General features: G+C 49.1%; 1 protein-coding gene across 2 annotated transcripts; it reads left to right on the top strand.

Annotated features, from left to right (window-relative positions):
- Window positions 1-20: 20 nt before the first annotated feature.
- On the top strand, window positions 21-15,291 carry UBE2J2 (ubiquitin conjugating enzyme E2 J2). 2 transcript variants are annotated; one of them, XM_027855358.1, is made up of 7 exons: window positions 21-55; window positions 7,335-7,465; window positions 9,373-9,413; window positions 11,527-11,629; window positions 11,768-11,906; window positions 13,349-13,429; window positions 14,123-15,291. In XM_027855358.1, the coding sequence occupies exons 2-7, from the start codon at window positions 7,335-7,337 to the stop codon at window positions 14,405-14,407; spliced, it is 780 nt and encodes a 259-aa protein (XP_027711159.1). In that variant the 5' UTR covers window positions 21-55; the 3' UTR covers window positions 14,408-15,291. The 2 variants fall into 2 exon arrangements, with proteins under 2 accessions (XP_027711159.1, XP_027711158.1); XM_027855357.1 differs by lacking the exon at window positions 21-55 and adding an exon at window positions 165-262.
- The last annotated feature ends 11,078 nt before the right edge of the window (window positions 15,292-26,369 follow it).

Raw genomic sequence — 26,369 nt, 5'->3', positions numbered from 1 at the left:
GGCGGCGGCAGCGGCGGCGGCCCCGGGAGCGACCCCGGCGGCGGCGGCGGGAGAGGTGAGCGGGGCCGGCCGGGGCGGGGCCGGGGCGGGGCCGCGGTAACAATCGGCGGGGTCACGGCGGGGTCCGGGCCCCGCGGCCCCTCCCCCAGCCGCGCAGACCAGCCCCCCCGAGCCCCCGAGAGGTGACGTGAGTGTCAGGCCCGAGGTGGGAGCCCGGGCTTCCCTACTTGGCTCCAGCAACGTCCCCACGGCCTGGCCCTGGGTAAGTCGGGGCCCAGGGCCTCAGTTTCCCCGCCTGTCCGAGGAAGGCCCCTCCTTCCCACCGCCCAGCCCGACATCCGCGATCCTGTGGATGGAAGGTCCGGGGGCTCACGAACCTTGGATGCCGGCGGTTTGCCGGGGCTGGGAGGGGCCGCCCTCCGGTGTGAGCCCATCCTTTGACAGATGAGGAAACTGAGGCCGGGAGGGGAAGCGATCGATCAGCAAGCCTGGCCTTGGCCCACTGTGGGGGCTTAATAAGGCTCTGAACCCATCGACACTTACTAAGTGCCTACTAAGTGCCTAGGCGTGGGGGAGGGGGTGTAGGAGGCGGAGGATAGGACAGACAAGACTATTATTATAAATGTATTAAAAGCGAATATTACAATAAAATCCAGAGATGCAAAGACAAAAACTAAGTCATCTCTGCCCCCATGGAGTTGAGGATCACACATTTTCCCCGCCCTCCTCATACTTAATACAATCCCTCTGTCTGATTATCTCCAACTTCTCCTGTACCCAGTTGTGGGCATATTTGCTCCCCCACTAGACTGTAAGCTCCCCGAGGGCAGGGACTATATCTGACTTTGCATCCCCAGGGCTTAGGCATGGTACCTGGCACACACTGGTGCTTAATAAATGCATAGCATCTAGAGCAGAGAGAAGCCTCAGAGGTCATTTCATCTACCCCTCCCGTTTTTCAGATCAGGAGGCTGAGGTTCAGAGAGTGGAACAGGTAGAAGTAATTGGAGGTGAGATTTGGACCCTGCCTGTTCACTTCTGAGCCTCTGCTTTTTTGTGGAACTCTCTGACTTAACCAAGGTCTTTGGAGTAGTAGGGGTCAGAGATGGGATTTGTATGGACCTGGTTCTCATTTTTCAGGTTAAGAAACTGAACAGAAGTGATTTGCCCGTGATCACACAACTAGTAAAGTAGCAGAGTCTGGATTTGAATACTGGTCTTTAGTGTATAGGTGAGGAAACTGAGACTCAAAGAGAAAGTGTTATTTGCCTGTGGTGGCACAGCCAGTAAAATGTCTGAGGCTACTGACTAACTACAGGACAAGCAATCCTCAAAGTTTTTGGTCACAGGAAACCTTTACAGCGAGAAATTGGGAACTCCAAAGGGCTTTTGTTTATGTGGGTTGTATCTCTCAATATTTACTGTATTAGAAATTTAAATGAATAAACTTTTAAAAATATGTATTAATTCACATAAAATAATAAACACATTTTCTATTAAAGTCATATTTGTGAAAAATAGCAGTTTTCCAAAACAAAAAAAAAAGTGGCATTAGTACTCTTTTACATGTTTTTGCAGCCCTCTTTTAATGTCTGACCTAAGAGAAGACAGTTGGATTCTCCTATCTCTTTCTGCATTTAATCTGTTGTTTTAATTTGAAGTGTATGAAGAAAATCTAGCTTTACACAGATATGTAGTTAGTATTTTAATAAGCAAATGTCTTGATATTGTTATGAAAATAGTTTTGGCCTCTCTGCCCTCTGAAAGGCTGTTAAGGACCTTCCCAAGATCATGGAGCCCACCTGATAACCGCTGTCCTTGGCCAAGAGTTTTTAGCATCCCAGAGCTTAGCCCAGAGAATCCTAGATTGAGAGCTGGAAGGAACTGAGAAGTGCTGACCCTCTCACTTTATGGATGAGGAAGCGGAGGCCCAGAGGGGGCGGGGTAAACCTTGAGGTCCAGATATACCAAGTGGCAGGGGCAGACTAGAACTCAGATCCTCTGAATCCACCATTCTTTCCACTGGACCCCAAGGAGGTGGTCAATCTCTGTGTTGAATGGAACAGAATCAGTTGGTCTGACTCTGTTTCTAAGAGGTGGAAAGTGAGGGAGGAAAGTACTTGCCCAAGGTGGAGCCTTTTACAGGTCAGGAGGAGCAGAGCCCCGATTCAGCAAATCCAGTGGCGTGGGGGCTGTGGCCTGTCCCAGCAGCAACTGAGGATTCCTTATGTTCTTCACTCTGCTTCTTCCATCCTCCTTGAGCCTCCCCCCCCCCAAAAAAGGCTTCTTAAAACACCATCAGCCCAGCACCCTTCACAGCCTCTGCCTGAGCCTGAGGAGGGCCCTGGCAGGTTCAGCCTGGTCAGCTCCCCTGACCCTTACCCTCCTTCTGGTGTCCCTCTCAGCTGCCTCAGAAGGAGAGATCCAAAGCCTCTTGGACTCTCTTATGCTTTCAGAGCCTCAGAGAAGGGTAAATGGGGGTGATTTCAGGGTCTGGTCAGTGCATCAAGTGGGTGCCTGTTGTGTGCCGGGTGCTGCTGGGGTCAGAGGGTGTTAAAGTTAAACACTGCGCTCAGACTTTGGATGTAAGGGAAGAAAAAAGACCTGGCCCCTCCTCCAGACAACTTCAGTGAGATTCCTCCTGCAGGTCATCGAAGCAGGAGCAGGCTGCTGTTGAGGGGTGTGTGTGCCTTTAATAAAATTTGGGGACTGGAAGGATTAGTGTGACAGGAGCCTTAGAAGTGGTCCCCACTGAGTAGCCCATTTTTTGCGGTGAGATGGGGGGCATCAGCCTTAGAGCTAGAATGGACCGGATAGGCCATCCACTTGACTCTTTGATTTCATGGATGAAAAAGCAGACCTGAGAGAAGGGACTGCCCTGGAGCCGTCATTCACACTCAGGGCTCTTCCACCAGCCTCCTGAGCATCCTGGGGCTTTTGTTCACGTCCGGCCTCCATGTGCATGAACCTAAAGCTCTCAAGTCACCCCCACCACTCAGGGAAGCCAGATAAATTTTAATATTTGCATAAAGAAAGCAAAAGGGCAATCTGCTATAGAAATCACAATTATTAAAGTCTTCCTTATGACTTTGGTTTCCTGCGAACAATCTGATAGTGACAAGATCATAGGGTTGGGAGTCAGGAGGTCTGGGTTTCATGGTCCCATTTGTGCTACCAACTGCAGCACCTTTTGGGCCTTCGTTATTTCGTGAGTGAAATGAAGGGATTGGATTCTGCTGGTTTGTCTGTAAGGCTCCTTCCAGACAGTAGAGCTTTGCCTCTATTTGCATGTACCTGGCATTTGCATGTATTGATCCATATGTAGGCTGCATTCTGCCTTCCCACACCCTCCATTCCCATCCGACTTTGAGAAACCATAATCAGTTTTCTTTTTTAGTGTACAACTATAGATTCCTTTCAGAGTTCCCATTTTAGGGGCAAAACTCGTACTCAGACTAGTTATCATCAAGGCTCGCTGAGTTCAGGAGTTGTGGTCTGTACTGTCTCACTTGGTGATCTCTGCTCCCATGTGTTCAGACAGTGTCTCTGCAGGCGATTCCTCAGTCTGCATATTTAACCCCAGCCTCTCTTGAGTACAGTCACAGCACACTGTCTTGGACATCTTTTTTTTTTTGCTTTTTGGTGAGGCAGCTGGGGTTAAGTGACTTGCCCAGGGTCACACAGCTAGTAAGTGTCGTGTCTGAGGCTGGATTTGAACTCAGGTTCTCCTGACTCCAAGGCTGGAGCTCTATCTACTGCGTCACCTAGCTGCCCCTCTCTTGGACATCTTGAACTCGATGTTCTTTGGGCTTCTCAAACTCGACATGTCCCAAATGGAGCTCATCTTCTTACTAAACTTTACTATACCAACAGGACCTTTTGTAAGAGCCCTTTCTCAGGGTCTCCCCCCTTCCCCCCATATGCTTTCAGATTATCTTCATCTACTCTGGTTCTATCTTATTTATACCTGGTTATTTACATGTTGCCTTTCTCATTAGAGTGTATACTCCTTGAGGACAAGGATTTTTTTCAGGGAAGGGGAAGGGAAGCTTGCCTTTCTTTGTATCCCTAGAAATAGCGCAGTGCCTCACACATAGTCCGGGCTTACTAAATGTTTGTTCATAGATTGGTCTTGGCATTATATTTGAGACTTGAGAAAAGTCTTCAATACTAGATTTAATTATTTGATTATGTATTAATATTTATTTTTTAATACATACACACATATATGCATACATACTATATACACATTATTGCTTTGAGTATTTCAAGGAACTGTGATCTCATTGCCTTGGGAACTACCTCAGTTGACATGAATCATAAGTCCCCCCCCCCCCCCCCCCCCCCCTTTTTTTGTGCCTGTGCAGGATGTGTTTGTGAGTTGCAAAGGCTAACTTTCTAGTCATGAATCTCCTTGAACTTAGGCTGAACTTCAGAGGCAGATACAATTTGCTAAGCTTAATATTTGAGATTTGAGAGATAATACCCTGGGAGCTGGTCATTTATACCGTCTTTCTTGAGTTTCTAGATATTCAAATTATTTCTGTTCTGGTATTCTACTTAATCTCTTTGTGGTGCGTGGGTCATATATACCATCTTTACCTATATTAATTTTTCTTTCTAGTGCCTTTGGTTTTGCCCTAGACAGCTCGGAGAGCTTGACACTTGGACAGAATGTTTTGGAAGAGACAGACTCCTTTCCCTAAACTGACCCTGGGGTGGGTGTCCTGTAAGAAATGAAATGGAAAGCTTGGCATGTAGGCAGAGAAATGAAGTTGGTAGGTGATATAATGATACATCTATCTGTACCTGCAAGCACACATACATACAAATATAAGCACATGCATGCACACATACATGTGTGATATTGTTTATATTTACATTCTTCTTTATAGAGTGACTAAATTTCAGATTGTGCAAACTATACTGCTGAAGGTCACATTGTGCCCTTTGTTGGTTTGTTCATAGGATAGCCAAATACACTGTGGTTTGATTTGGTTTGTGTTGATATCAGTTCACTTTCAGCATCCTTTGGAAAAAATTGAGCATGCAATTCAGGCAACTAGAAACTACTTTTAAGCATTGCTGTACCAGGACAGAATGACCTTTGTTTTATCCAGGTTTGCTGGATTATCCTTTGTTTATGTGACAGGCTGTTGCTTTCATTTCCAGGGTATAAGTCCCTGTTCTGGTAGGAGGGACTGGATTCTTTTTGGCAGATCTCTTGTAATTGTGGTCTTAGCAGTCTTCCATACTGGGCTCAAACAGGTGTTTGTCAGTGTTGGCATTGCATGAGCTCCCCGATCTATTCTGCTGGTATAGCGAGCTCCCTGTGCTACCCAAGCAGGATCTGATCTGAAGTCACTCCATGGAGTATGAGAATAGCTGCAGAACAGTCTCGTTGGAGGTGAGATGCCTGCCTGGGCTGGGGGGAAACTGGAAGTAGAAATGGCAACAAAGAATTCACCCAGTGGGAACTTTCAGTTTTCTTTGGATTCCTTATTGGAGGCATGCTATTTTCTGAATCCAAACATTAAAGGAGTGAAAGGAAGCTTGGAGAGCTTGTCTGATGGCTTCCTTTTAAAGATGAGAAAACTGAGTCCTGGAGAGGAAAAGCAGCTTCTCCAAGGTAAGATTAGGAATCAGTGGCACAGCCAAGCCTCGAACCCATTAAGGATTATTTTGAAAAAACACATAGTAAGAAATAAATTCAGCTCACATGAAGATACCGAGTTAAGAATCACTGCATGTGGTGAGAAGACCGATACCTAATTAAACAGGTATTTAGTACTTGTGGATGCTAGTCACTGTGGAAGGTAAAACCCTCCAGGAGACTGAGGAAAGAGACAAGCAGAACCATGACCCAAGTTGGAAAGGGGTGAGTGTGTGTAAGAGAAATAAGAACAAAGCCCCGGCAGAGTCTGAGGACAGAAGGAACCCTTCTGAAATAGAGATGGCTTCTGGAAGGAGTTGGCTTGTGGAGGGTGGGTAGGATTCAACACAGAAGGCCTAGAGAACTATCTTGAGCAGAAGCACAGAGATAGAAAAGGACCATGGAGTTGAGGAATGGTGAATAGTCACTTTTGGCTGAAACGGTGGGTTCTGTGATGGAGAGTGGTGGGGGAAAAAGGCTGAAAGAGTTGGTTTGGGTTCAGTTTCGGAGTTTTGAATGCCAGACTCTAGGAGTTTGGCTATACATGGGGAAGCCATTGAATGTTTTTGAGCAGTAGAAGGTCTTGATCAGAACTCAGCATTAGAAAGGAAGGGCTGAAGGTCGGGAGACTAGGTAGGAGATTACTGCAGTCTTTGAGGCCAAGGTAACAAGGGTCTGAACTAGGTCAGTAGCAGTGGGAAGAAAAGCAGCTGGAAGTGTTTTGGAGGACAAAACATCCCTCCAGGATTTGATGAGTGCCTGTATTTAGGGGTCCTACAGGGAATCGGTGTTCCAGGGCTGGAATCCCTAGAATTGCCTCACTTCTAATCCAGTATCATTTTTATTATACCACATCTCCTTTGGCTTCCACCCTTGAACTTGAAAGACGGAGAGGGAACCCACAGGAATTGGGAGTACTGCCTCTTCTACAAAGCTTTTCTTGATCTCCCTATTATTAGGCCTCCCTCCCAAATATTACTTCGTATTTAGTTATTTGTGGATATGGTACGTTCTTTGAGGGCAGGGACTGTTTTTGATTTGGAGGTTTTGACTCCAGCAAATGAATGGGAGAATGTGGTGCCATTAATAAAAATTAGAAAACCAGGAGGGAAGCACAGGTTGGTAGAGAAGATGATTTCAGTTTTGGACAAGGTTGAACTTATGGGGTGGGGGAAGACTGAGTAAGTCTGTGGAATTTTTAGGAAGGGTGTTGAGCAGGCATGTGAGATGGGCAGCTATGGGAGATTTTTGGTTAAGTAATGACTAGATGGAATTGGTATTTTGGGAGGATTAACCAAGGAAAGGAGGGCATTTGGATCCCCAGGAGAACCTGGGAGCGGGAGAGCAGTTGGGTTACTGTTGTTGTCAGAGGGTGAGGGTCTCTGAGGAACTGGATTGTACAGACATCAGAAAGAAAGACGGAGGAGGCACTTTGGAGGAAGGAGTAGGAGTTTGTGGATGATGAGCTACAGAGGAGGCAGAGGAAGAGAAAAGAGTCCATAGTGCATGGACACCTGGGAGATGATGATGCCAGTGAGTGTGGGAAGGGAATTGGGAGGGGGGGGGTACTGAATGAGTGAACTTGTCAGAGTAATGGACTTAGGAAGTAAAATATTGGTATTGAATGGCCTGTTAATGAGTTCTGGAGCTCATTCATAATTCATGTTTGTGTTTTTAATAGATGAGCAACACCAGTAATAAGAGAGCACCGACCACAGCAACCCAGAGGCTTAAACAAGACTACCTTCGAATTAAAAAAGACCCAGTGCCTTATATTTGTGCTGAACCCCTCCCTTCGAATATTCTGGAATGGTAAGGCTGTGCTTTGTTTTACTTTCATCCGAATATAAAAAACTTAGCAGGAAGGCTGGCCTTCCTTGTCTTTTGTCCCTGTTTATTGTCTTCGGCTTTTTTTCTTCTAATATCTGAAGACCCCTAGTAGATGAATGCATACAGGTATTGAACACTTGTGGGGTGTATGTGTGGGGCAGTATGAAGTTCTCCTAAACTATGGTCTTATAGCTTAAGACCCAAGTATAAATCCTTATGTTAGTATAGAAGTAACGGATTTTAGATTTGTTGGTGCCCAGGCAGAAATGTCGATGAGAAAATATTCAGAACGATTATTAGAATTTTCTGCTTTGAAAGCAGTATCTTACTTTATTACTGCTCATGGCATTCTTGGGAAGTCTGGTTTTTTGGTCCCAATTTTCCAGCTGAGGGGAGGGAAATAGAGGGGAAAGAGTCATAGGGCATTGACCCTTAGATTCAGTCTCCTCATTTTATAGACGAATAAATGGGCAGCTCAGAGTTTTATAGACGAATAAATGGGCAGCTCAGAGGGCTAACGGGACTTGATCACAGCCATGGGGCTAATGGTGGCGGCCTGGGCCTGGCTTCTTTCCCATCATGCCCTGCTGCCTCTCACGTGAGTCTGGGCTGGAGGAGCCCGTGAAACCACTGTCTCCAGAGGAGCCATTTCTAGGAATTGACTCCTCAGCAGAGGCCTGAGCCCTCCTGCGTCCAAGCCACATGAATTTTTTTTAACTTTCTATTTTGTGCATGTGATGCTACATGGGTTGACGGTGTCCCCTGCATTTTTGCTTAAAAGGGGCAGTTTGTTCCTCTTTCCATAACATATTTTTGCTGTAATTGACCTCTTTCTCCTTCACTGTACCAAGTTGATTGATTTTTCTCCCCCAAGGTAGCCGTATTACTTCTAGATTAGTTGCAAATGATAGAAGTCCTCAGTCAGATTGGCTGAAATGTGGTTAGGGGCCATTTGATTGTGTAGAACCAATGGGGGAGAGATGGTTATTGTATTTTTCAGGCTTTTGGCTTACTGTGGAGACATATTAACCAGTTTGTAGCCTAATGGGAAAAGCATGTGGGTGTATCCACGTTAGGGGGGAAAGAACATAAACATTCTGGCCACAGTTTTGTTTCATCTTTTCAAAGTGTTATCATCTTAAAGTGATTTCAGCATCTCTCATTTCAACATCTCTTGCACTGAGGAATTTTTAGACTGAAATAGTCGTTGGAATTGGATTTTATTATAACTATGGGTTGTCCAAGAACAAAACCTAATAATTTTTTTAACATGGAACATATATTTATGTATAACATATAATAATTTTATTTGACATAGAAAGGTCAACACTTTGGTGGAGACTTAGAAGCAGTGACTGAAGAACTGTCAACTTTTTATGTGCTGAAATTCACTTATTTATTTGTAAGTTGGTTGTTAACTTTAGAGTAAGTTACATAAAGCAGCAGTAGCACTACAGAGAGAGCTTCAGTTGGACAATATATTATTTGGGTGCTTGGACTCTGCCCCTTAGAACTACTATAATGAAGAGCATATAGTAGGTAGACTTTGGTGGGGGTGGGGGGCTTTAGATTATTTAGGCCAATGTCTGGCATGGAGTAGGCACTTAATAAATATATATTGAATTGAATTTGTTATTGAATTTATTTTTAAGTCTTTTATATGTTCGGGAAAATGTTTTACCTTGTGGCATGAGATCCAAGACAGATTTTTTGGAAGCGGCATCTTCACCTTCCTTAATCAGAAGGAAGCTCCGTTGGTGTTTGCCTGTTGCACGCACACCCACGTGGGATGCAGGGACTCTCCAGGCCTGTCTGATGGCTAAGCCTGGGGCTGCTTTGGGCAGCCTTGACCTGGGCACACTCTGATGTTTGTCCTTCATTTCCCATAGGCACTATGTTGTCCGGGGACCTGAGATGACTCCTTATGAAGGTAAGCAAGGCCAGTCCAGGCCACGGGAGGAGTCACTCCAAGGAGGATGCGCTTGCCAAGTATCCTTTCTGTGGCAAGCCCATGCCCCCTGTTAAGTTGCAGCTTAAGGAAACTTGGTACAGATCTTCACTGACTCCTCCTAAAATCTCCAAGTTCTAAAGATACTTAAAGTTCTGGTTTTTTTTTTAATTAGACATACTTTTACTCAGCTTTTAAAAATATTTGGAGTTTAAGTAAAGTCATTAGGATCTTGGCGGTATGAGATCCTTAGAGGTGAGCTGCTGTCCAACTTCCCACTGTCTGTAGGAGAGCGTCAGCAGCATTCCTGATATCCACCCTCTCTGCTGGAATACCCAGGGATGGGAGCTCACTGTCTTACAAAGTTTGACTTATTTAACCTTTGTTAGTTTTTCCTTGGATTGAGGTTGCTTAACCAGTCTGCTGAGCTAGCTTAGGTGAGTGGGCTAAAGCTTAGGCAGAATCTGCTAGCCTTTTTTGTGAGCATGGTAGGCCTGTGGGAAGAGCCCCCCCCATGTTGGCCAGGTTGTTAGGAACAACGTTTTGACAATTAGAGCCGTCTCACTGCTGCCTTGGAAGATGGCTGGCTTCCTCTCACTAGAGGTCTTTAAGTGGAGGCTAAAGGAATGAATGGATGTGTAGGTCAGCTTAGAGGGGATTCGTGCTCTGGTGATGCCTGGCCTCTGAGATCTTGGCCAATTCTTCTCAGTCCTGTGAAATCCTAGAGACACTGGACCCAGATTGCCCTGCCCTGAGGTCCTTAGGAGCCCGTCTAAGCCAGAGTAGCATTTTCAGGCATCAGAGTAACTTACCATGGAGGCATTAATAGATCTGTTACCACATATGACATGGAGCACTTAACTCTCTGTGTGGTCCTGGCCAGGACATGTTGGTGTGTGGGGGCAGACGCTGCCCCCAAAGAGTTTGCCTTCTTTTGAGGTGTTAGGGGAAGGTCAACAAAGATTATCAGATGAACCATCAAGAAACTCTTCCAGAGAGCATATAATTGTTACATTGTGTGTATATGTTGAAAGCATTACAGAGCTCAGGGCACAAGGAAATAGAGAGGGTTGGGGTGACAGGTGAAACTTCATTCTGCAGTTGGAGCTTGGAGAGGATGAGTCGGGATTGGATTGGTGGGTGGGAGGCAGGGCAGGAGATGTTCTTGCTGCATGTGGGGTGACAGAATGAGCAAAGGCAGAGCTGAGGGCACCTGCTGGAGCCCAGTGGGACGGGTCTCGGGGTTGGGGCACTCTGGGCAGTGTAGGGGGGGAGTGGTTTGGAAGGCTTTGGGGGCAGCCTGTGATTGGGGGCGTGTATTTCATTACTGGGGAATACATTGCCAAAATCCGGCCAAATGAGCTGAATGTAGTTGAATGACTTTTGTAAGCAGACGTAATAAGGAATAAAGTAAATCTCTCCCTTGGTGTCTTCAGCAGCCTTGTTTGGTTTGTGGAGGTGGTCATGCTTTAATAATTGGTAATATTTATAGAATGCTCACGATGTGCCAGGCACCGTGCTAAGTGTTTTACAATTATCTCATTTGATCTTCACAACAGCCCTGGGATGCAGGTGCTATTATTATCTCATTTTACTGATGAGGAAACTGAGGCAGACAGAGGTGAAGTGACTTGCCTAGGGTCACTCTGCTTGTAGGTGTCTGAGGCCAGATTTGAACTGAAGTCTTCCTGGCTCCAGGCCTGGTGCCACTTAGCCATTCTAGTTGTTGTGAGTTTGTCTATGTTGTGAAATAGACATTTCTGGGTAATTAGATTGAGGTCCTGACCAGTGGGCTCAGTCTGCATTTGGGGAAGGTTTAAAAATGATGATTGTTGGGGCAGCTAGGTGGTGCGGTGGATAGAACACCGACCCTGGAGTCAGGAGGACCTGAGTTCAAATCTGGCCTCAGACACTTAACACTCACCAGCTGTGTGACTCTGGGCAAGTCACTTAACCCCAATTGCCTCACTTAAACAAAAAAATGATGATTATTTTTCACATTTTATTTGTAACAGGTCTGTCTTTGTAAATGTTCCAAGGAAATTTCCCAGAGTACTTAAGAAGTTATTTTTGACTTTCTTCTGTTTTGATATAGGTGGCTATTACCATGGAAAACTAATTTTCCCCAGAGAATTTCCTTTTAAACCTCCTAGTATTTATATGATAACTCCCAATGGAAGATTTAAATGTAATACAAGGTAAGACCTTTCCCTTGTCCCACCTGTTGTTGTTTCTACAGTTGTTATTTTTGGAAGTCATGCAGGGGGCATTGTGTGTACATTCTATAAAGAGGTGCCTTCCTCCCCCCTCCCCTTTTTTTTTGTTTTTTTTGGCAGGTTATGTCTTTCAATCACTGATTTCCACCCTGATACATGGAATCCAGCTTGGTCAGTCTCAACAATCTTGACGGGTCTGCTCAGCTTTATGGTGGAAAAAGGCCCCACATTGGGCAGCATAGAAACTTCAGACTACACAGTGAGTCTTTAGGAACATCTCACTTATGGGGTGTTCTAGAGGGAAAATGGGGCTCGTGAACCAGCAGTGTCCACAGTGCCTAATAGCCACCTATATCAAAACAGTCCACAGCGCTCAGCCTGAGGAGACAAAGAAAATGACAATCCTTTCAGTCAGCATAATTTAATCTGGTGGTTGCCCATCTCACCCGACGTCCTTCACTCTCTGGAGGACTCCCATCTGCAACATCATTGTTGTCTACCCGCCATTGGAGGCTTGGTTCTAGCTGTGGGGTTAGGGAAAGCTTCACTAATGGCTTGCCACTTGAGCTGGGCCTGAGCCATGGGGAAGGTGGTCTGGAGGCAGAGATTTCTTTGGTGTGGGCACAGGAATCCTTCCAGGGCATGGGGGCGATATGTGCAAGGACGCAGAGCTGAAGAGCAGCAGAACTGAGAAGGCCATTCACCTGGACCATAGAACATTAAGAAGGGAATTCCTTGGAGTGAAGAAAGTCCAGGGGATTGGAGTAGATTGTGAGAGGTTGTTCGGTGTTACCAGAGTCAGGGCCCTGGTTCGTCCCCAGGGAATCCTGTGGTAATTCTCTTAACTGTTTGTGGCACCCTATCCCTTTTGGAGAAAAAAACAGTGTTTGTCAGAGGGCCACCGGGCAGTGATTCCAGATGGCTGAATCAGAAATAGACCCTCCCCATGTCGATTTCTGTGTACCTAGAGAAAACTAAGAGGTCATCCTCCCCATTCCCCTGTCCCTCCGCAAGATAGACAATAACCCCTGCTGAAGACATCTCTTGCTTTCCCTTGTCAAGGGAAGGCTCCCTAGCCGAATGAGTGCCACGTTTTTGGGTCTGACCCTCCCTAGCCATGAAGATCCATATTTCTACCCTAAGGCCTGTCTGCTTTAGTTTAGCATATTCTCCTTATTGTTTGCTCTTTGGGGGTGGGAAAATTGGGTCACCCTCATCTTTTGTAGCTTTTGCTGAGCTAGTAGATGAGAGGTGAGCACCCTGGGAGTCCTTGAGGACTTCGGGCTGGGTTGGAATGAGACAAGAAATGCTGGGCCCTGGCCTTGGGCTGGTCAGCCTTGTGTTGGGGAACGAGGGATGGCTGGATTGTCATGGCTGCTTTGCTTGGGTCTTTCCTGTTGTGTGTCACAGTGCCTGCCTTCATTTCTGCCGTGAATGAACTGGGAATCCATTGGGCCAAAATGAGGAGGGGTTAATATCTGTGAAGGGAATGAAAAAAAGTCTGGGGCTGAAGAGTGACAAAGTGGGTTAGTTACAGGGAGACAGATGACCCGGATGTCAGCGGGCACTGTTATCGCCGTGGTAACTTTGAGTACCATCGAGGTGCTAACTTTGGGCTGAAAAATAGTCTCTTTGGAGCATTTTAAAGTTATCATGTGGGTGAAATTGTATTCTCAAGCTAATGTTTCTCTTTCTTGGCAGAAAAGGCAACTTGCTGCGCAGAGTTTGGCATTTAACGTGAAAGACAAAGTATTTTGTGAATTGTTTCCTGAGGTGGTGGAGGTGAGTACTCCTTAAAAAAGGAGAGAGGGTTGGGAATCGGTTTCATTCCTTTAGGGGGCAGGCAGGGAGGAAGAGGGTGTGTGCTGTGGCAAAGTCAGCAGCCTGGCCCGGGGGAAGGCGGGGGGGAAGCCCTGGACCTGAGGATTAAGAACAGCCTGCCATGTGCTTGGGAGCCTCTTAGAATGGCTTGGTTCTGTACTCCCTTCACCAGTTCATTTGATTTTCTCTCCTCTGGTTCAAGGGATGTACCTGTAGGGCAGGCAGTGACAGTGACAGTAGTGGCTTCTAAGAAGCAGAGAGACAGAGAGAGAGACCATATATGGTGGCCCACAGTCAGGAAAGTCAATAAACATTTACTGAGTGCCTCCTGGGTGCCAGGCACTGTGCTAAGTGCTGAGGATGCCAGTGCCTGCCCTCAAGGAGTTTACAATCTAATGGAGAAGGGCAATGTAAGGGCGGGGGAGGAGAGAGAGATACTTGGAGTGGGGGGGGGGGGGGGGGGGGGCTATCCCAGGGCTGGGCAGCCCAGAGGGGAAGTGGGCTGGGCAGGCGGGGTACAAGGGAGGGGCTAGTCCTGAGGCTCTGGAAGAAGAGGGCACGGTAGGGGGATGACATGGGGGATGACAGTCTTCCTAGCGAACTGTGCCTCTGCTTGCGATAGTTATTTCTTTCTTTGTGGCTGGCTTTTCCTAGGAGATAAAACAAAAACAGAAAGCACAAGATGAACTCAGTAGCCGACCCCAGCCCCTCCCATTGCCAGATGTGGTCCCTGACGGGGACACTCACCACGGTCAGAATGGGCTTCAGCTTCTAAACGGGCACGTGCCGATGGCTGGCCCCAACCACGTGGGCCTGCAGCAGGCCAACCGCAACCACGGACTCTTGGGAGGCGCTCTGGCCAACCTGTTTGTCATAGTCGGCTTTGCCGCCTTTGCCTACACAGTCAAGTACGTCCTAAGAAGCATAGCCCAGGAATGAGCCGCACGCCGGGATTCCAAGACCTTGGTCGGAGCGAAACGAGTGAGACTCTGGGCAGCGGAGCATGACCCTGGGACAGATGACAACCAAGCTGGGTCTGGTCCTGCTGGGCTCCTGGGGTTTAGTTTTGGAAGCCTTTACAAAACACAAACAAAGCCAGATCCCAGAGCGGGCGCAGCTGGGATCTGAGAAATATGTGAGAGTCTTGAATTCCTGTCTTCTTAACCTCCCTGTGTGTCTGTGGCTGTAGAGCAACTCAGCGCTGTGGATGAGAAGCCGGCGCCCTTAACGCTCGGTCTCTTAGCACCGGCCCCTATTCAGTTTGTTGGACCTGTTTGAAGTAAACACGTTTTTCGTTTTACATAATTCGGTCGATGCCTAGCCCTTGTTGTACGTACTGTTTTTAGTTTAGGTGAAGGACTCTGATCTGGAATGAGACAGAAGTGGCCAGTATCAAACTTGGGAGGGTGGCCTGGGGGGCTCACTGGACTGCCCTGCAGGAGCCTGAATGCTCCCCATTTCACGGCTGATCTTCAGCCATGCTTTGTGTTGGCTAATTGGTTTTTTGGTTTTTGTTTTTTGTCAAAATGGATGTCTTAATAAGGCTTAGGAGGAACTCTTAGGAGTTCAGGTAGCCAGTCACCTGTTAGATGCTTCTGCTGGCCAGTGACAAACTTTTAGACTAATCCAGGGCCATCATCGATTTATCTCAGCATTTTTAGTCTATGTTCACTTAGAATGACAAAAGAAATGACTTTTAGGAAGGGGTTTTTTCCTTCTATACCACCCTCCCCTCTCTCAAAAACGTGAAATTAAGATTCTGTTTTGCTTTCTGATCGCAAGATGTCATTGTTTACTTAAATAAATCTGCAGAGAAACTGACAGGCTGCTCAGAACGTGTTGCATTTGTCACAGATTCCTCCGGAGTACTTGTAGTGGAGAACTTGTAGTGGAGAAAAGCGATAGTTGCTGTCTGGTGGTGTCTCTAGGGCGGGGAGGGGCAGAGGAGATGAATTCTGGACCAGCTCACGCCCACACAAGGGTCTCCTCCTGCCTCAGCTGCCATGTCCATCACTGTTGAGCTGCTTTCTCCCTTCAGGCAATTGGCAAAGCCCACCTGTTACCACATGGCCCCCTGCAGGTATCTCTCCTTGATTCAGGTAGCCCTCAGACATCAACTGGCCAGCCTCGAGCCTCTCACTTTGTTCCTGGATTGACTGAGAAGGAAAGAGCTGCCCCCCTCTTTGGTCGCCTGTCGAGGGCAGGAAATCCCATTCTGTGCGTGGGGCCTTTTCTCTGAAGGGATTCCAATAGAATTGGAAACCTTTCCTTTCTCAGTCTGCAGACTCGCTTGACTCCAGTATTTTGACTTGAAATTGGAAACCTTTCCTTTCTCAGTCTGCAGACTCGCTTGACTCCAGTATTTTGACTTGATCTGGAGGCAAGTTTTATGCCTATTGCAGTTGACTGTGACGGGTCACCCTGCATGGGATGACAGAGTTCCACTTAGGAAGACAAGACCAGAAGGAGTTGGCATAGTCTGCGGAGAAAAATCGGCTCCACAGCAGGGTGTCTGGGAACTCTCTTATGTGTGCCCAGTGAGTGTCCCTGAGAATGGACTGTCCTCGGGCTGTTGAGATGCACATTCAAGCTGTGCAGAGTCTGCTTCTGGGGGATACTGGGAAGTAGGCATCACGTTCTTTCACAGAGCCATAGAACTTAGCTAATGGGCTATTCTGGGACCAGTTTTCTCTGCAGTAGGTGACCAACTGGGCTAATAGGCCAGTACTGTAGTGAAGAAATTGTGATGCTCCCTTCTAGGGGTGGCACAGCAGGGAAGGGATCTCTCAGAACAGCCACAACCAGAAACACAACCCATGATTTATAAGCCTTTGACTTTCCTAGGATTGTCTTTAAAATCTGCCACTTGGTATGTGTTTGATTTGCCCTCGTTCAAAGAGCATCTGTCTGTCCGTCTCCAGAGCTAGTTCTGTTTTAGGCTGGGTCTTGGGGGAAGAGTTGTTTTGTTATGTGTCTTCCTGTGCTGACTTAGGGGGAGGTGAGGAGTGCTGCCGTTTGAGATTCTGAAGGTGGTCAGACTGTAATGGGCAAGCCCATATTGCCCGTCCTGGAGTGAGCCCGTAGCTGAACTCCCAGACTCCTCCACCCTTGCTTGCCAACATGCCGTCAGAGTGACCCAGTAGGAAGGCGACGGCCTGTTGTCACGTCCTCAGTAGATGGAGGTAGCCGAGGTGGAAAGATGACAAAAATCGGTGATGCCTGATGGCCACAGACCTTTTGGGGGAGGAGGGTGGGTGGAAGGTGGCACTGTGTAATGCCTGGCCCTAGAGTTGAGCCCCTCGCACCTGAAGGCACAGCTATCTGTTCAAAGAGTGCTCCCCTTGTAGAAAGCGCTTGCGCTGGGGCTTCCCGTCCTTGTTCTCTGCGACCCCCTCCAGTGGTGCCTTCCCTCTCAGCTGCCCTTTGTGTTACCTAGGAGATGAGGACAAAGAGGTCCTGCTTGCACCTGAATTTCTCAGAGCCCAGCCACTGGTACGCAGGCTGCTCTGTATAGGTTTCATCCAACAAACAAGCAACCCTTGAGTCCGGCCTGTAGAATCTTGGCTTTTTTTTTTTCTTTAACCAAAGTCTGGGAGAAATTGATCCTCTTCTTTTAGGCTGAAATGTGGCCCGTGATGCTGAGGCCATATGTGAGCTGAATGATAGACAACAAAGTGAACTTCCTTTTTTCTGCCGATGGAACCGATGGGGTTCTGACCCTTGTTTGGCCTTGATTTCCTTGGAACCCAAGAAAGGTTTAGGTCAGACTCCCTTACCACTTGTGGGAATGGTCAGAAATGTTTCCCCCCTCTTTTAAATCCCTTGACTCTGCTCAGCTTTAGTTCAGTTTTTAAAATCACATGTTTGGGGCTCTGGTGGACAGTTTTTTTTTTTCCCCTCAATCTCTTCATGAAAATGGTGTGTTTAATGCTGAGAATAGCTGAAACTCTGTCTTAGGAAGATTAGAAGTGACCGAATTGTAAAGTTTCTGTTTAAACAAAAGAAGGAAAATCTCTTACAGAAAATCAGATTGTGTGGAGCTATGTGCCGGTGTGTATGTATGTGGGCGTGCACACTTGCTCCAGGCATGGTGGTGCTTCTCCCCTCTTCCCTTGAATTTAGCATGTGGATAAGATCTTCTTGGCCTTCAGTGTGTGGATGTGGAATATTTGGAGGCCTCAGTCCAAAAGAGCATCACCTTCTTTTTCATTTTCTTTTGGGTTCTTGAGGAAGGTCTTGTCTCTCTGGGCATTACCTGGTTGATGGAGGAGCTAGGACAAGTTTGGGGGAATTCCAGCTCAAACCTGGGCAGGTTGGCAATTCTTGCTGTGACTTAACACTTGCTAGGGTCTCTTTCTTCAGGTTGGAGTTGAATCAGCAGAACAGTGGTTATTGATTGGGCTGGAAACTGAGTCTAGGCAGAGAGGAGAGCTCAGCATTAGAGTTTCTAGTGTAATCCCACTGCCTGTCAGAAAGAGGGGCACGGGAAAGGATCTGAAGTTGGAATGTCCCCAGCCTATTCACTGCCCATGAGAATAAGAGGCCTCAGTTGGGACCTGGGATCAGAGTGTCTCGTGTAATTCCAGCCCCTGTCAGAGGGAGGCAGTGGGTGAGATGAGGCTGTGGGGTGTATCCCATGCCGACCCTGTGCCCATCAGACCGAAGAGGCAGTTAGGACCTGGGTTTGGGGTATCCTCTGTTCAGCACCCGCAGAGGGGAAGGGGTAGAAGGAATCTATGATTGGGACATGCCATGGGGTAGTGTGGAAAAGAGGGAGAAGGAAGGGCCCTGTGGTTGGGGTGTCTGGGGTAGGCCCAGGGCCTGTTGGAAGGAGGGGAAAGGGATGTGGAGGTGTACTGGGAAAGATTGTTTTGTGAGAGATTTAATAAAGTTTCTGTTTTCACTTATCCCGTGTAGCTGTTCAGTGACTTTTTCAGGCAGGGATAGGGAGGAATTGCTTTATTTTAGGGCCATGGATAGATACATCCTTCCATCCCTAAATATAAGCCTGTGGTTAGAGCCAGAAACAGGTCTGCCCCGAGGATGAGGGTCACTTTGAGGTTTCCAGTCCTGGGCTAACCTGGACACCTCTCCAGTACCCATCCCATTAGCCCTGTAGACGCTTTTCTCAGAGGGATCCAGCTTTGAATCTTTCTTGCCCCAGCCTCTATCATCTCTGTGTCCAAAGGATCAAGGGTGAGGCTTCTGGTTGAGGAGAATTTCACATTTCTGGCCTGAGCCAGACCCACCCTGTTGATCTCTGGCAGTTTCCGAGCTATTCGGACCACCCTTAATGGGCATCAAATTAACATGCTTTTCCCTGAAAGGATGGGTTAATTGCCCTGTGGCTCCATTCCTCCCTCACCTCACTGCTCTTATGTGTTGGCAACCAAACCCTTTAGAGTATAAACTCCTGAAGGCAAGAACTGGCTGGGCACATAGTAAGTGCTTAATAAATGCTTATTCATTCCCTCTGTACTTTTCTGGCCCTAATTCCTGGACATTTCTGTCGAGTCTTAAGTTCTCCATGTGCCCAGCAATGACTGCAGTATTGAAAGAGACTCGATTGGGGGTAGGTGTCTGAGTGGAGGTGCCTTAGGGCTCTGCCTTTCCAGACCTTTCTAAGAGCCATCCATCTTCATTGATGTTTGCTCCTGCCTATGGGCCAGTAGAGAGTGTAAGGCGGGCTTGGCTTTGCCCTCCCCCATCGCCCTCAAGGCTCCCTGGTTGTGTGGCTGACTTTGCAAGCAGTTCCTTTCCAAAGTAAAAAGGGGACATGGCACACCAAAAGCCCCGTGACTCCCTGGTGACCAGGACCCTGAATGTTGTGTAGCATCCGAGAGAAAGCATGTCTTTGGTCCTGCTTGCATTTCCAAGAAAGGCTGGGTGGTTCAACCGGAAATTGGAAACTAGCTCTACCACAGGGCAACGTAATTGCTGAAAGCCTTTGCCCCAAGGGATTGGAATTTTTAAATAACCCATTAAGGACAATCAGTAGTTATTAGCCTCTCCTGTTGTCCCTGGACTGAGACCCGAAGGAAGGAGGTAGGATGGCCCAGAGTGAATGAACTGAGCTGTCCTGGGGCTGGAGGCTTCCTCCAGTCTGTGACCGAAAGAATATGGCTTTGTGCTCATCCAGCACCATGCTTCCTGGGGCTCCAGACACTGCCCAGACTTAACCCTGTTGCCCCAGCCTTGTTGGGAAGCTTGGATGCACGTCTCAGGCCTCCTCCTTTGTCCCCTGGTGTTTGTACTGAGGCTGTTGGCACTTGATTAGTCCCTGGTCTTCCTTGATTTTCCCAGTGCTGGCACATAGGAGGCACTTGATTAATGCTGATTGATTGATTGATTATTGTGGCAAAGGAACTGGAAGGAGATCCTGATGTCCGGCTCTCGGTGTGTGGCTGGAAGGGAGCAGTGGGCTAGTGGGAGCTAGTGGGCTTATTTGGACTGGTTGTGAACAATCACATTGTTGGAATTCAGAGTGGTGGTGGCGTTGTGTGTGTGTGTGTGTGTCTGTCTATCTGTGTCTGTCCATGCGTCCTTTCTTCACCTCCCACATCACAAGCGCTCCACCCCAATGTGCCCTCTCCTGGAGAATCCAGCCTTGCCATTCTCTGATTCTTGCTCTCCCATTCCATTAAGCGGGCTGGGTGGGGCTCCTGCCAGGCCCATCTACTGCCCCTGCTTGGGCTGCAGGAGCCCAAATCACCTTCCAGCCAGAGCCCAGGTCCAACCCGAACAACAGAATGCTCATACCTCGGAGGCCTCCCTCCCTCCCCACCCCTTCTTTTACAGCTGCAGAAACTGAGCTTCCAGAACTTCTCCCCAAAGCTAGGATCTGAACCCCATCTGCTCCCAGGTCCAGCCAGATGCACTTTGTGCACTCCACCACACTGAGTCCCATGGCACCGGCTGCCCTTTCAGGGCTCCGGCTGACTTTATTCATGCTTTGTTTGTAAAGGAGTTGCCTATCTGCACTGGGGAAGGGGGTTTCCACACGGAGAATCCCCTTGTGCCAGAGCACTGTCTACCAGTTTCCTCCTCTTGTGTGGATGTTCCATCACTCTGCTAGTCTGACCGGGCTTCCTAAGTCAAAGGACTGGACCTGGGGGGAGAGTGACTGGGGGCGGGGAGGAAGCCTCCTCCCCGATGCAGGTCACCACCTTCTCAGCCACGTAGAGCATAGCCACATCCACCTGGAAAACCACAAATGACCATGGGCTCTGAAGGCAGTTCTGTTTATTTGTGAAACATTTCTCCATTACGTAGTAATGTGGTTTGGGGCTGCGCTTGGACATTTGGGGGCCCCGAGCTGGACGTGTCTGCCCTTGAGCCCTGATTGTCAGAGTGACTCAAGCCACCTGTGTCAGGGAAGATTGAAACCCAGGCTCGGGGGCTCCTTCCGTAACTGTCCACTTCATAGTAGAGACCATTAGGGGGCGCAGTGGGTAGAACCCCTGACCTGAGTCAAATCCAACCTCAGGTACCACCTGTGTGACTCTGGGAAAGTCACATAACCTAACCTCTGCCTCAGTTTCCTCCTCTGTAAAATATGGCTAATAATAGCACCTACCTCCCAGGGTGGTTGTGAGATAATAATTGTAAAGTACTTAGCACAGTGCCTGGCACATAATGGGCACTTAATAAATCCTTCCCCTTCGCTGTCCCCTTCTCCTCCCCTCCCCACCCAGATTGCTTTTGTAGAAAAATAATGTTGACAAAGCCCTTTTTCATATGTTAATAATATTTTTTTACATTTACATAGTGCTTTATGGTTTTCAAAGTACTTTACATGTATTATCTTGAGAACTGGGTCTTCACAACCACCCCTTGAAGTAGGTGCTACTATTTATACCCATTTCGAAGATTAAGAAACTGAGAAGAAATCACCGGTTAAAGTGACTTGTCCTAGGTCACACAGCCATTAAGTGTCTGAGGCAAGATTTGAACTCAAGTCTTCGTAACCCCAGGTCTGTTGACTCCTCCCTAGCTGCATGATCTCCTGGAGCTTACAAAGGCTCTTACCCCACTTCACAAATGAGGACACTGAGGGTGTCCTGCCCATGATCATATAGCTGGGAAGCATTGGAGGTGGGGATTTGAACCCAGGGCTTCCTGAGACCAAGTCCAGCAACCCTCTCCACTGGTCGTCGTTTTCTTCAAGGTTTGGGTTTGAGCCCATTGAAGAAGGACCACACTGTCCTTGGTAGAGATTCTCGCCTAGAGATCCCAGGACCCGGTGCACTTAGCTCACTGCCCCCAGCTTCCCAAGCCCTGGGTGCATCTCCAAGTGTGCCCAGTGTCCTCGTTGCTAGTGGTCTTCCCCCAAGCGGTGGCTCTCTTAGGGCTCTCCCTGTCAAGTACCTTGGAGCCAGCCCAGGAAACCGTTGGGGCTGACTGGCTCAGTGGGCAGGGTTGTTTCCTGTGGTTTAGTGGTACTGGTTTGGAAGGCAGAAGATCTGGTTTCAAATCCTCCCTGGGTGCCCTGGGGTCAGTCACAGAACCTCCTTGGCCTCCCTTTTTTCATCTTTAAAACAAGGGGGTGAGGCTAGATGTCCAGTAGCCTGAGTCTGCTGTTCTGAACCGATCAGGCCTTTGGAGATCCCCAGGGCCCTAATCGGAGGCCAGGGTTCTGGGGTTTTCTAAGGGGCTCTGCCACTCAGGGTGTCAAGCAGTGCTGATCCGGTGACTGAATCATAGCCCCTCAGTTCAATGCAATAACCGCTGGCCAGGCACAGGGTGGGGAGACACAAAGACAGAAGTGAAGGCAGCCCTTGCCCTGGAGGAGCTCGCCTCCTGTGGAGGGGAAACCACACAAACACAGCCGAGTAAATATATAAAGAGTGTGTGTGGGGGGGGCACAGTGGATAGAGCTCCAGGCTTGGAGTCAGAAAGACGGGAATTCAAATCCAGCCTCAGACTCTTCCAAGCTGTGTCACCCTGGACATTGCCTCTGTTTGCCTCAGTTTTCTCGTCTCTAAAATGAGGGTCCTTACGGCCCTTACCTCCCAGGATTGTTGTGAGGATGAAGGGAGATAGTATTTGTTGAGTGCTTAACGCAGTGCCTGGCACACACTAGGTGCTTAAACAATGTTTGCTCCCTTCTCACCTTGTGGGAGGTTCTGAGGGGGGTGGGAGGTGGGAGGGCACGGAGGAAGGGAGGGGCGTTTGGGTGCTGGGAACAGCAAGCCAGTTTGGCCGTGGTGGGGTTGGAGGGTGTATTGTGTAATAATAATCAGGCCAGAAAGATAGATTGGAGGCAGATTTGAAAGGCTTGGCACCCGATGTCTTGGGGTTGGGGGATGTGCGAGGTCTTGTCTGGGCCAGAACAGAAAAGGAGCAATTGAATCGAACAAGCTTTTATTAAGCACCTACCGTGCTGAGCAGACTAAGACAAACGGGGAATTGTCCTCTCCCCTCGGGGAGCTGTCCTCTGGGGGTTGCGGGTGCGGTAGGAGGGTGGGTAGATTGCAGGACGTGGCAGGGCTGGTGCTCATGAGAGGCCAGGGCGTGCTACGTTTGGAAGCAGCGGCGGTCTGTCCCACAGGATGCTAATAGAGTAATAGAGCTGTGTGACCCTGGGCAAGTCACCTCGTGCTGTTTGCCTCAGTTTCCTCATCTATAAAATGAGCTGGAAAAGGAAATGGCAAAGCGCTCCATTATCTAAAGAAAACCCCAAACGGGGTCACGAAGAGTCAGATACGACTGAAAACGACAACACCGACAAGGGTGGTGAGGTCACAGAAATCACGTGTACGGCTCGCTCACTTTACAGATGAAGGAACTGAGGCCCAGAGAGGTTGAGAGACCTTGTTTGGGTCACACAGCTGTGGTGACCCTGTGACCCTCCGGCTCAGAACCTCAGCTTTCTGGGCTCCGGGTTGGGGTAGAGGGACTGGACCATGTGCTCTCTGAGCCCCTTCCAGCTGTGTAGACAGCTGTGGGGAGCTGTCAGTCTTGGGGAAAGCCTGGGCTCCTCTTCGGGAGCCTCTCCTCATTAGCCCGGGGCGGCTGTAGTCGCTCCCTGTTAGGAGAACCCCTCCCCCACCCCAGCACGGCGTGAGAGAGGGCCGGTGCTGCCTCTGGAGGCTGGGGGGAGTCGGACCATTTGGCCCCTGAGATCCTGCCTGTCATTTAGGGCCCGGGTGACACTCTTGACCGCTCTCTTGGCACTCCGGGCCTCACCGTGCTCATCTGTCTATGAAGGGGTTGGATTTTCCTGCGGTCCTAGCAGATCACCCCCTCCAACTTCCGTTCATGACTCCTCCCTCGGGTCTCTAGGGGTGACCCTGAGGGGCTGGGGTGCTAACACTATCTCCAGGCCCCTCAAGGAGCTCATTAAGCAAAGAGGAATTACAGAAGCATAACCCCTGCGCCAGGGGCCTCCTTCATGCTTATCTCACATGCAGGAAGTCACAGGGGAGGCCGGGCTCACTTTTAAACTACAGCATTCATGATGACAGCTGACATTGATGTAGCACCTTACAAAGTGCTCTGCATATGTTTACTCATCCTCCCCACAGCTACAGAGAATTGTAAGTGACTGACCCAAGGTCACAGAGAATTCTAAGTGTCTGACGTAGCATTGGAACTCGGATCTTTGTACCTCTAAGTCCTGCGCTCTATCCACAGCACCAGTTAAATTCCTCTGTGTAAAGATGGTGAAACGTGCTCATACGGAGCACATGTAGCAAAGAGGCGCGGGGAGTCTCTAGGGCCTGGCGTGGGCAGTCTTTTCTCCCTGTGCGGGGTCCTCATGAAGCTCTGGCGGGGGGCGGTGTGTTGGAAGGACAAGTGGCTCCGCTGGGCTGGGCTGGTCCTCCCAGGCGGAGCCATCTCTGGATGGCTCCCTTACGGTTCTACTCAGTTGCCCGGGCTCTGCTGTCTAGGCAGGGGCTGACTGGGCAGCGCGTGCACCTTGAGGTAGCTGCTCTGTCCCCTCCCCACTCCCGCGGGTACTACTTCTGCCTCTCACTGTGGTCACCAGTGAAACCTCTGAGGGGACCAACTCCAGGACCCCATGACCTCCTCCACCCCTAAGTAGGCTGGTCTGTAGCTGGACTGCCCGGTTCAGACTGGCTTACTGTTTTTATGTATAGGCCTTTTTTTTGGGGGGGGGGGTGGAAGCAATCAGGTTAAGTGACTTGTCCAGGGTCACACAGCTAGTAAATGTCTGAGGTTGGATTTGAACTCAGGTCCTCCTGATTCCCGGGCTGATGCTCTGTCCACTGCACCACCTAGCTGTCCCTATTCACTTTAATGGAACCTAGTTTGTACTTATGATTGCTTGATTGAATCAAGCTGGCTTTGAACTCGGGTCTTCCTGACTCTGGGTCCTTTCTAGCCCGGAGGATCTGCCATTCGAATTCTCTTTCCCTCCTCCAGCTTCCCCCAAAGAAATGAGGGTGAAACCCCAACCACCCGAATGACAGAGTAGTGATGGCCACATGGTGGCGCTGTGAGCCCGCAGAGGGCACCTGGGTTGGGGCTCCCTCTTCTAGTGCTGGAGGGAATCCTTGGTTGGGGCTATGGGCTGGGGGCTGGGGGAAGGGATTATGGGGCACATCCTGACTTACTGCCAGGAGCCACAGGAGTCAGTAGACCTGCCCACGACCTTTCTCTGTCTTGCGGCTTGTGGTGGGGCTCCATGGGGTGGGGCGGGGAAGGCTTTCGTTGAGGTGGGGAAGTTCTCCTGAAGGCTGGAGAGCAGTGGGGTCAGGCTGCCCTCTCTCTCTGCCCCCTAGCACCCCCGGGGCTGGGGAATTCTTGTTGGGGCACCCATGCATTTCCTCTCTGGCCAGGGGTCTAAAGTCAGGGGGTGGGAGCTTTGGCCTTCCTGGGACTCCCCGACCCCAGATTTAAAAAAAAATCTACTTACATTAGGCACTAGGCCCTGGCTTTATGAACCCAGAGCCCCTCCACCTGCCCCCACCCTCTGGGCTGGCTTTGTTTCAATGCTGGCCGGTTCCCTGGTCCGGTCCTCAACTGGAGGCTGTGTGTGAGAGAGTGTGTGTGTGTGTGTGTGTGTGTGTGTTAGGGTGCTCTCTACCATATACCAAATGAAGCCTCCACCCCGACTCAGCCCCCAGGCTCGGTCTCCGTCCTCTGGGGGGCTTCCCTCTCTCCTACCTGTTCCCAGTCTTTCCAGCCTCCTGCTCAGGAGGGGGGCCAAAGCCTCAGGCCACCCTCAGCCAGTCAACTGAGGCACAGAGTGGCAGTTCCCTTACCTCGGGCTTAGCTCAGTGTCCCTGGCTTTGGAACGCTGTCAAGCTCTGTAGTCTTTATAAAAATGCTGTATTCCCGTCCAAGAGTCTTCCCGGGCCCCCTCAAGGCCAGAGACTGTTTTCTGTTTTCTTTCAGGCTAGAGGGCCATCCCTGCATTAGAAACCCCGGGGTTCAAGCCCTGCCTCTGATTCACACAGGCTAAGCCACTCCGGCCAAATCCTTTAAACCCTCAGAACCCCACGCAGCGCTAGGAGGTGTTGGCTTTCCCCGGCAGACAAGCTCTCTGCAGTCAAGAAGCGATTAGGAAGTGCCTGCTAGGTGCCAGGCACAGAAATCACAGATTCGCCCCGTCTGCACAGTGCCCGGCACATAGTAGGACCGTAGATTTAGGTCTGGAAGTGACCTTACTGGTCACTGAATCCAATCCTCTCATTTTTAGAGAAAAGTAAACTGAGACCCAGAGACTAGCCCAGGCTCACACTAGTAGTATAAATGCAAAGGCAAAATTCGAACTCAAGTCTTCTACTTCTAGACCCAGCACACTTTCCACAGTATGACAGGATAAGTGATTGTGAATGAATCTCTCTCTCTCTCTCTCTGTCTCTCTCTGCCTCTGTCTCTTTCTCTCTCTGTGTCTCTACCTCTGTCTCTGTGTCTCTGTGTCTCTATCTCC

The sequence above is a fragment of the Vombatus ursinus genome, unplaced genomic scaffold (genome assembly GCF_900497805.2).
Source record: "Vombatus ursinus unplaced genomic scaffold, bare-nosed wombat genome assembly UNPS02010822.1, whole genome shotgun sequence".
NCBI lineage: Eukaryota > Metazoa > Chordata > Mammalia > Diprotodontia > Vombatidae > Vombatus > Vombatus ursinus.
The sequence above is the reverse complement of the archived record's forward strand: the minus strand, read 5'-3'. Positions and strand labels throughout refer to the sequence as shown.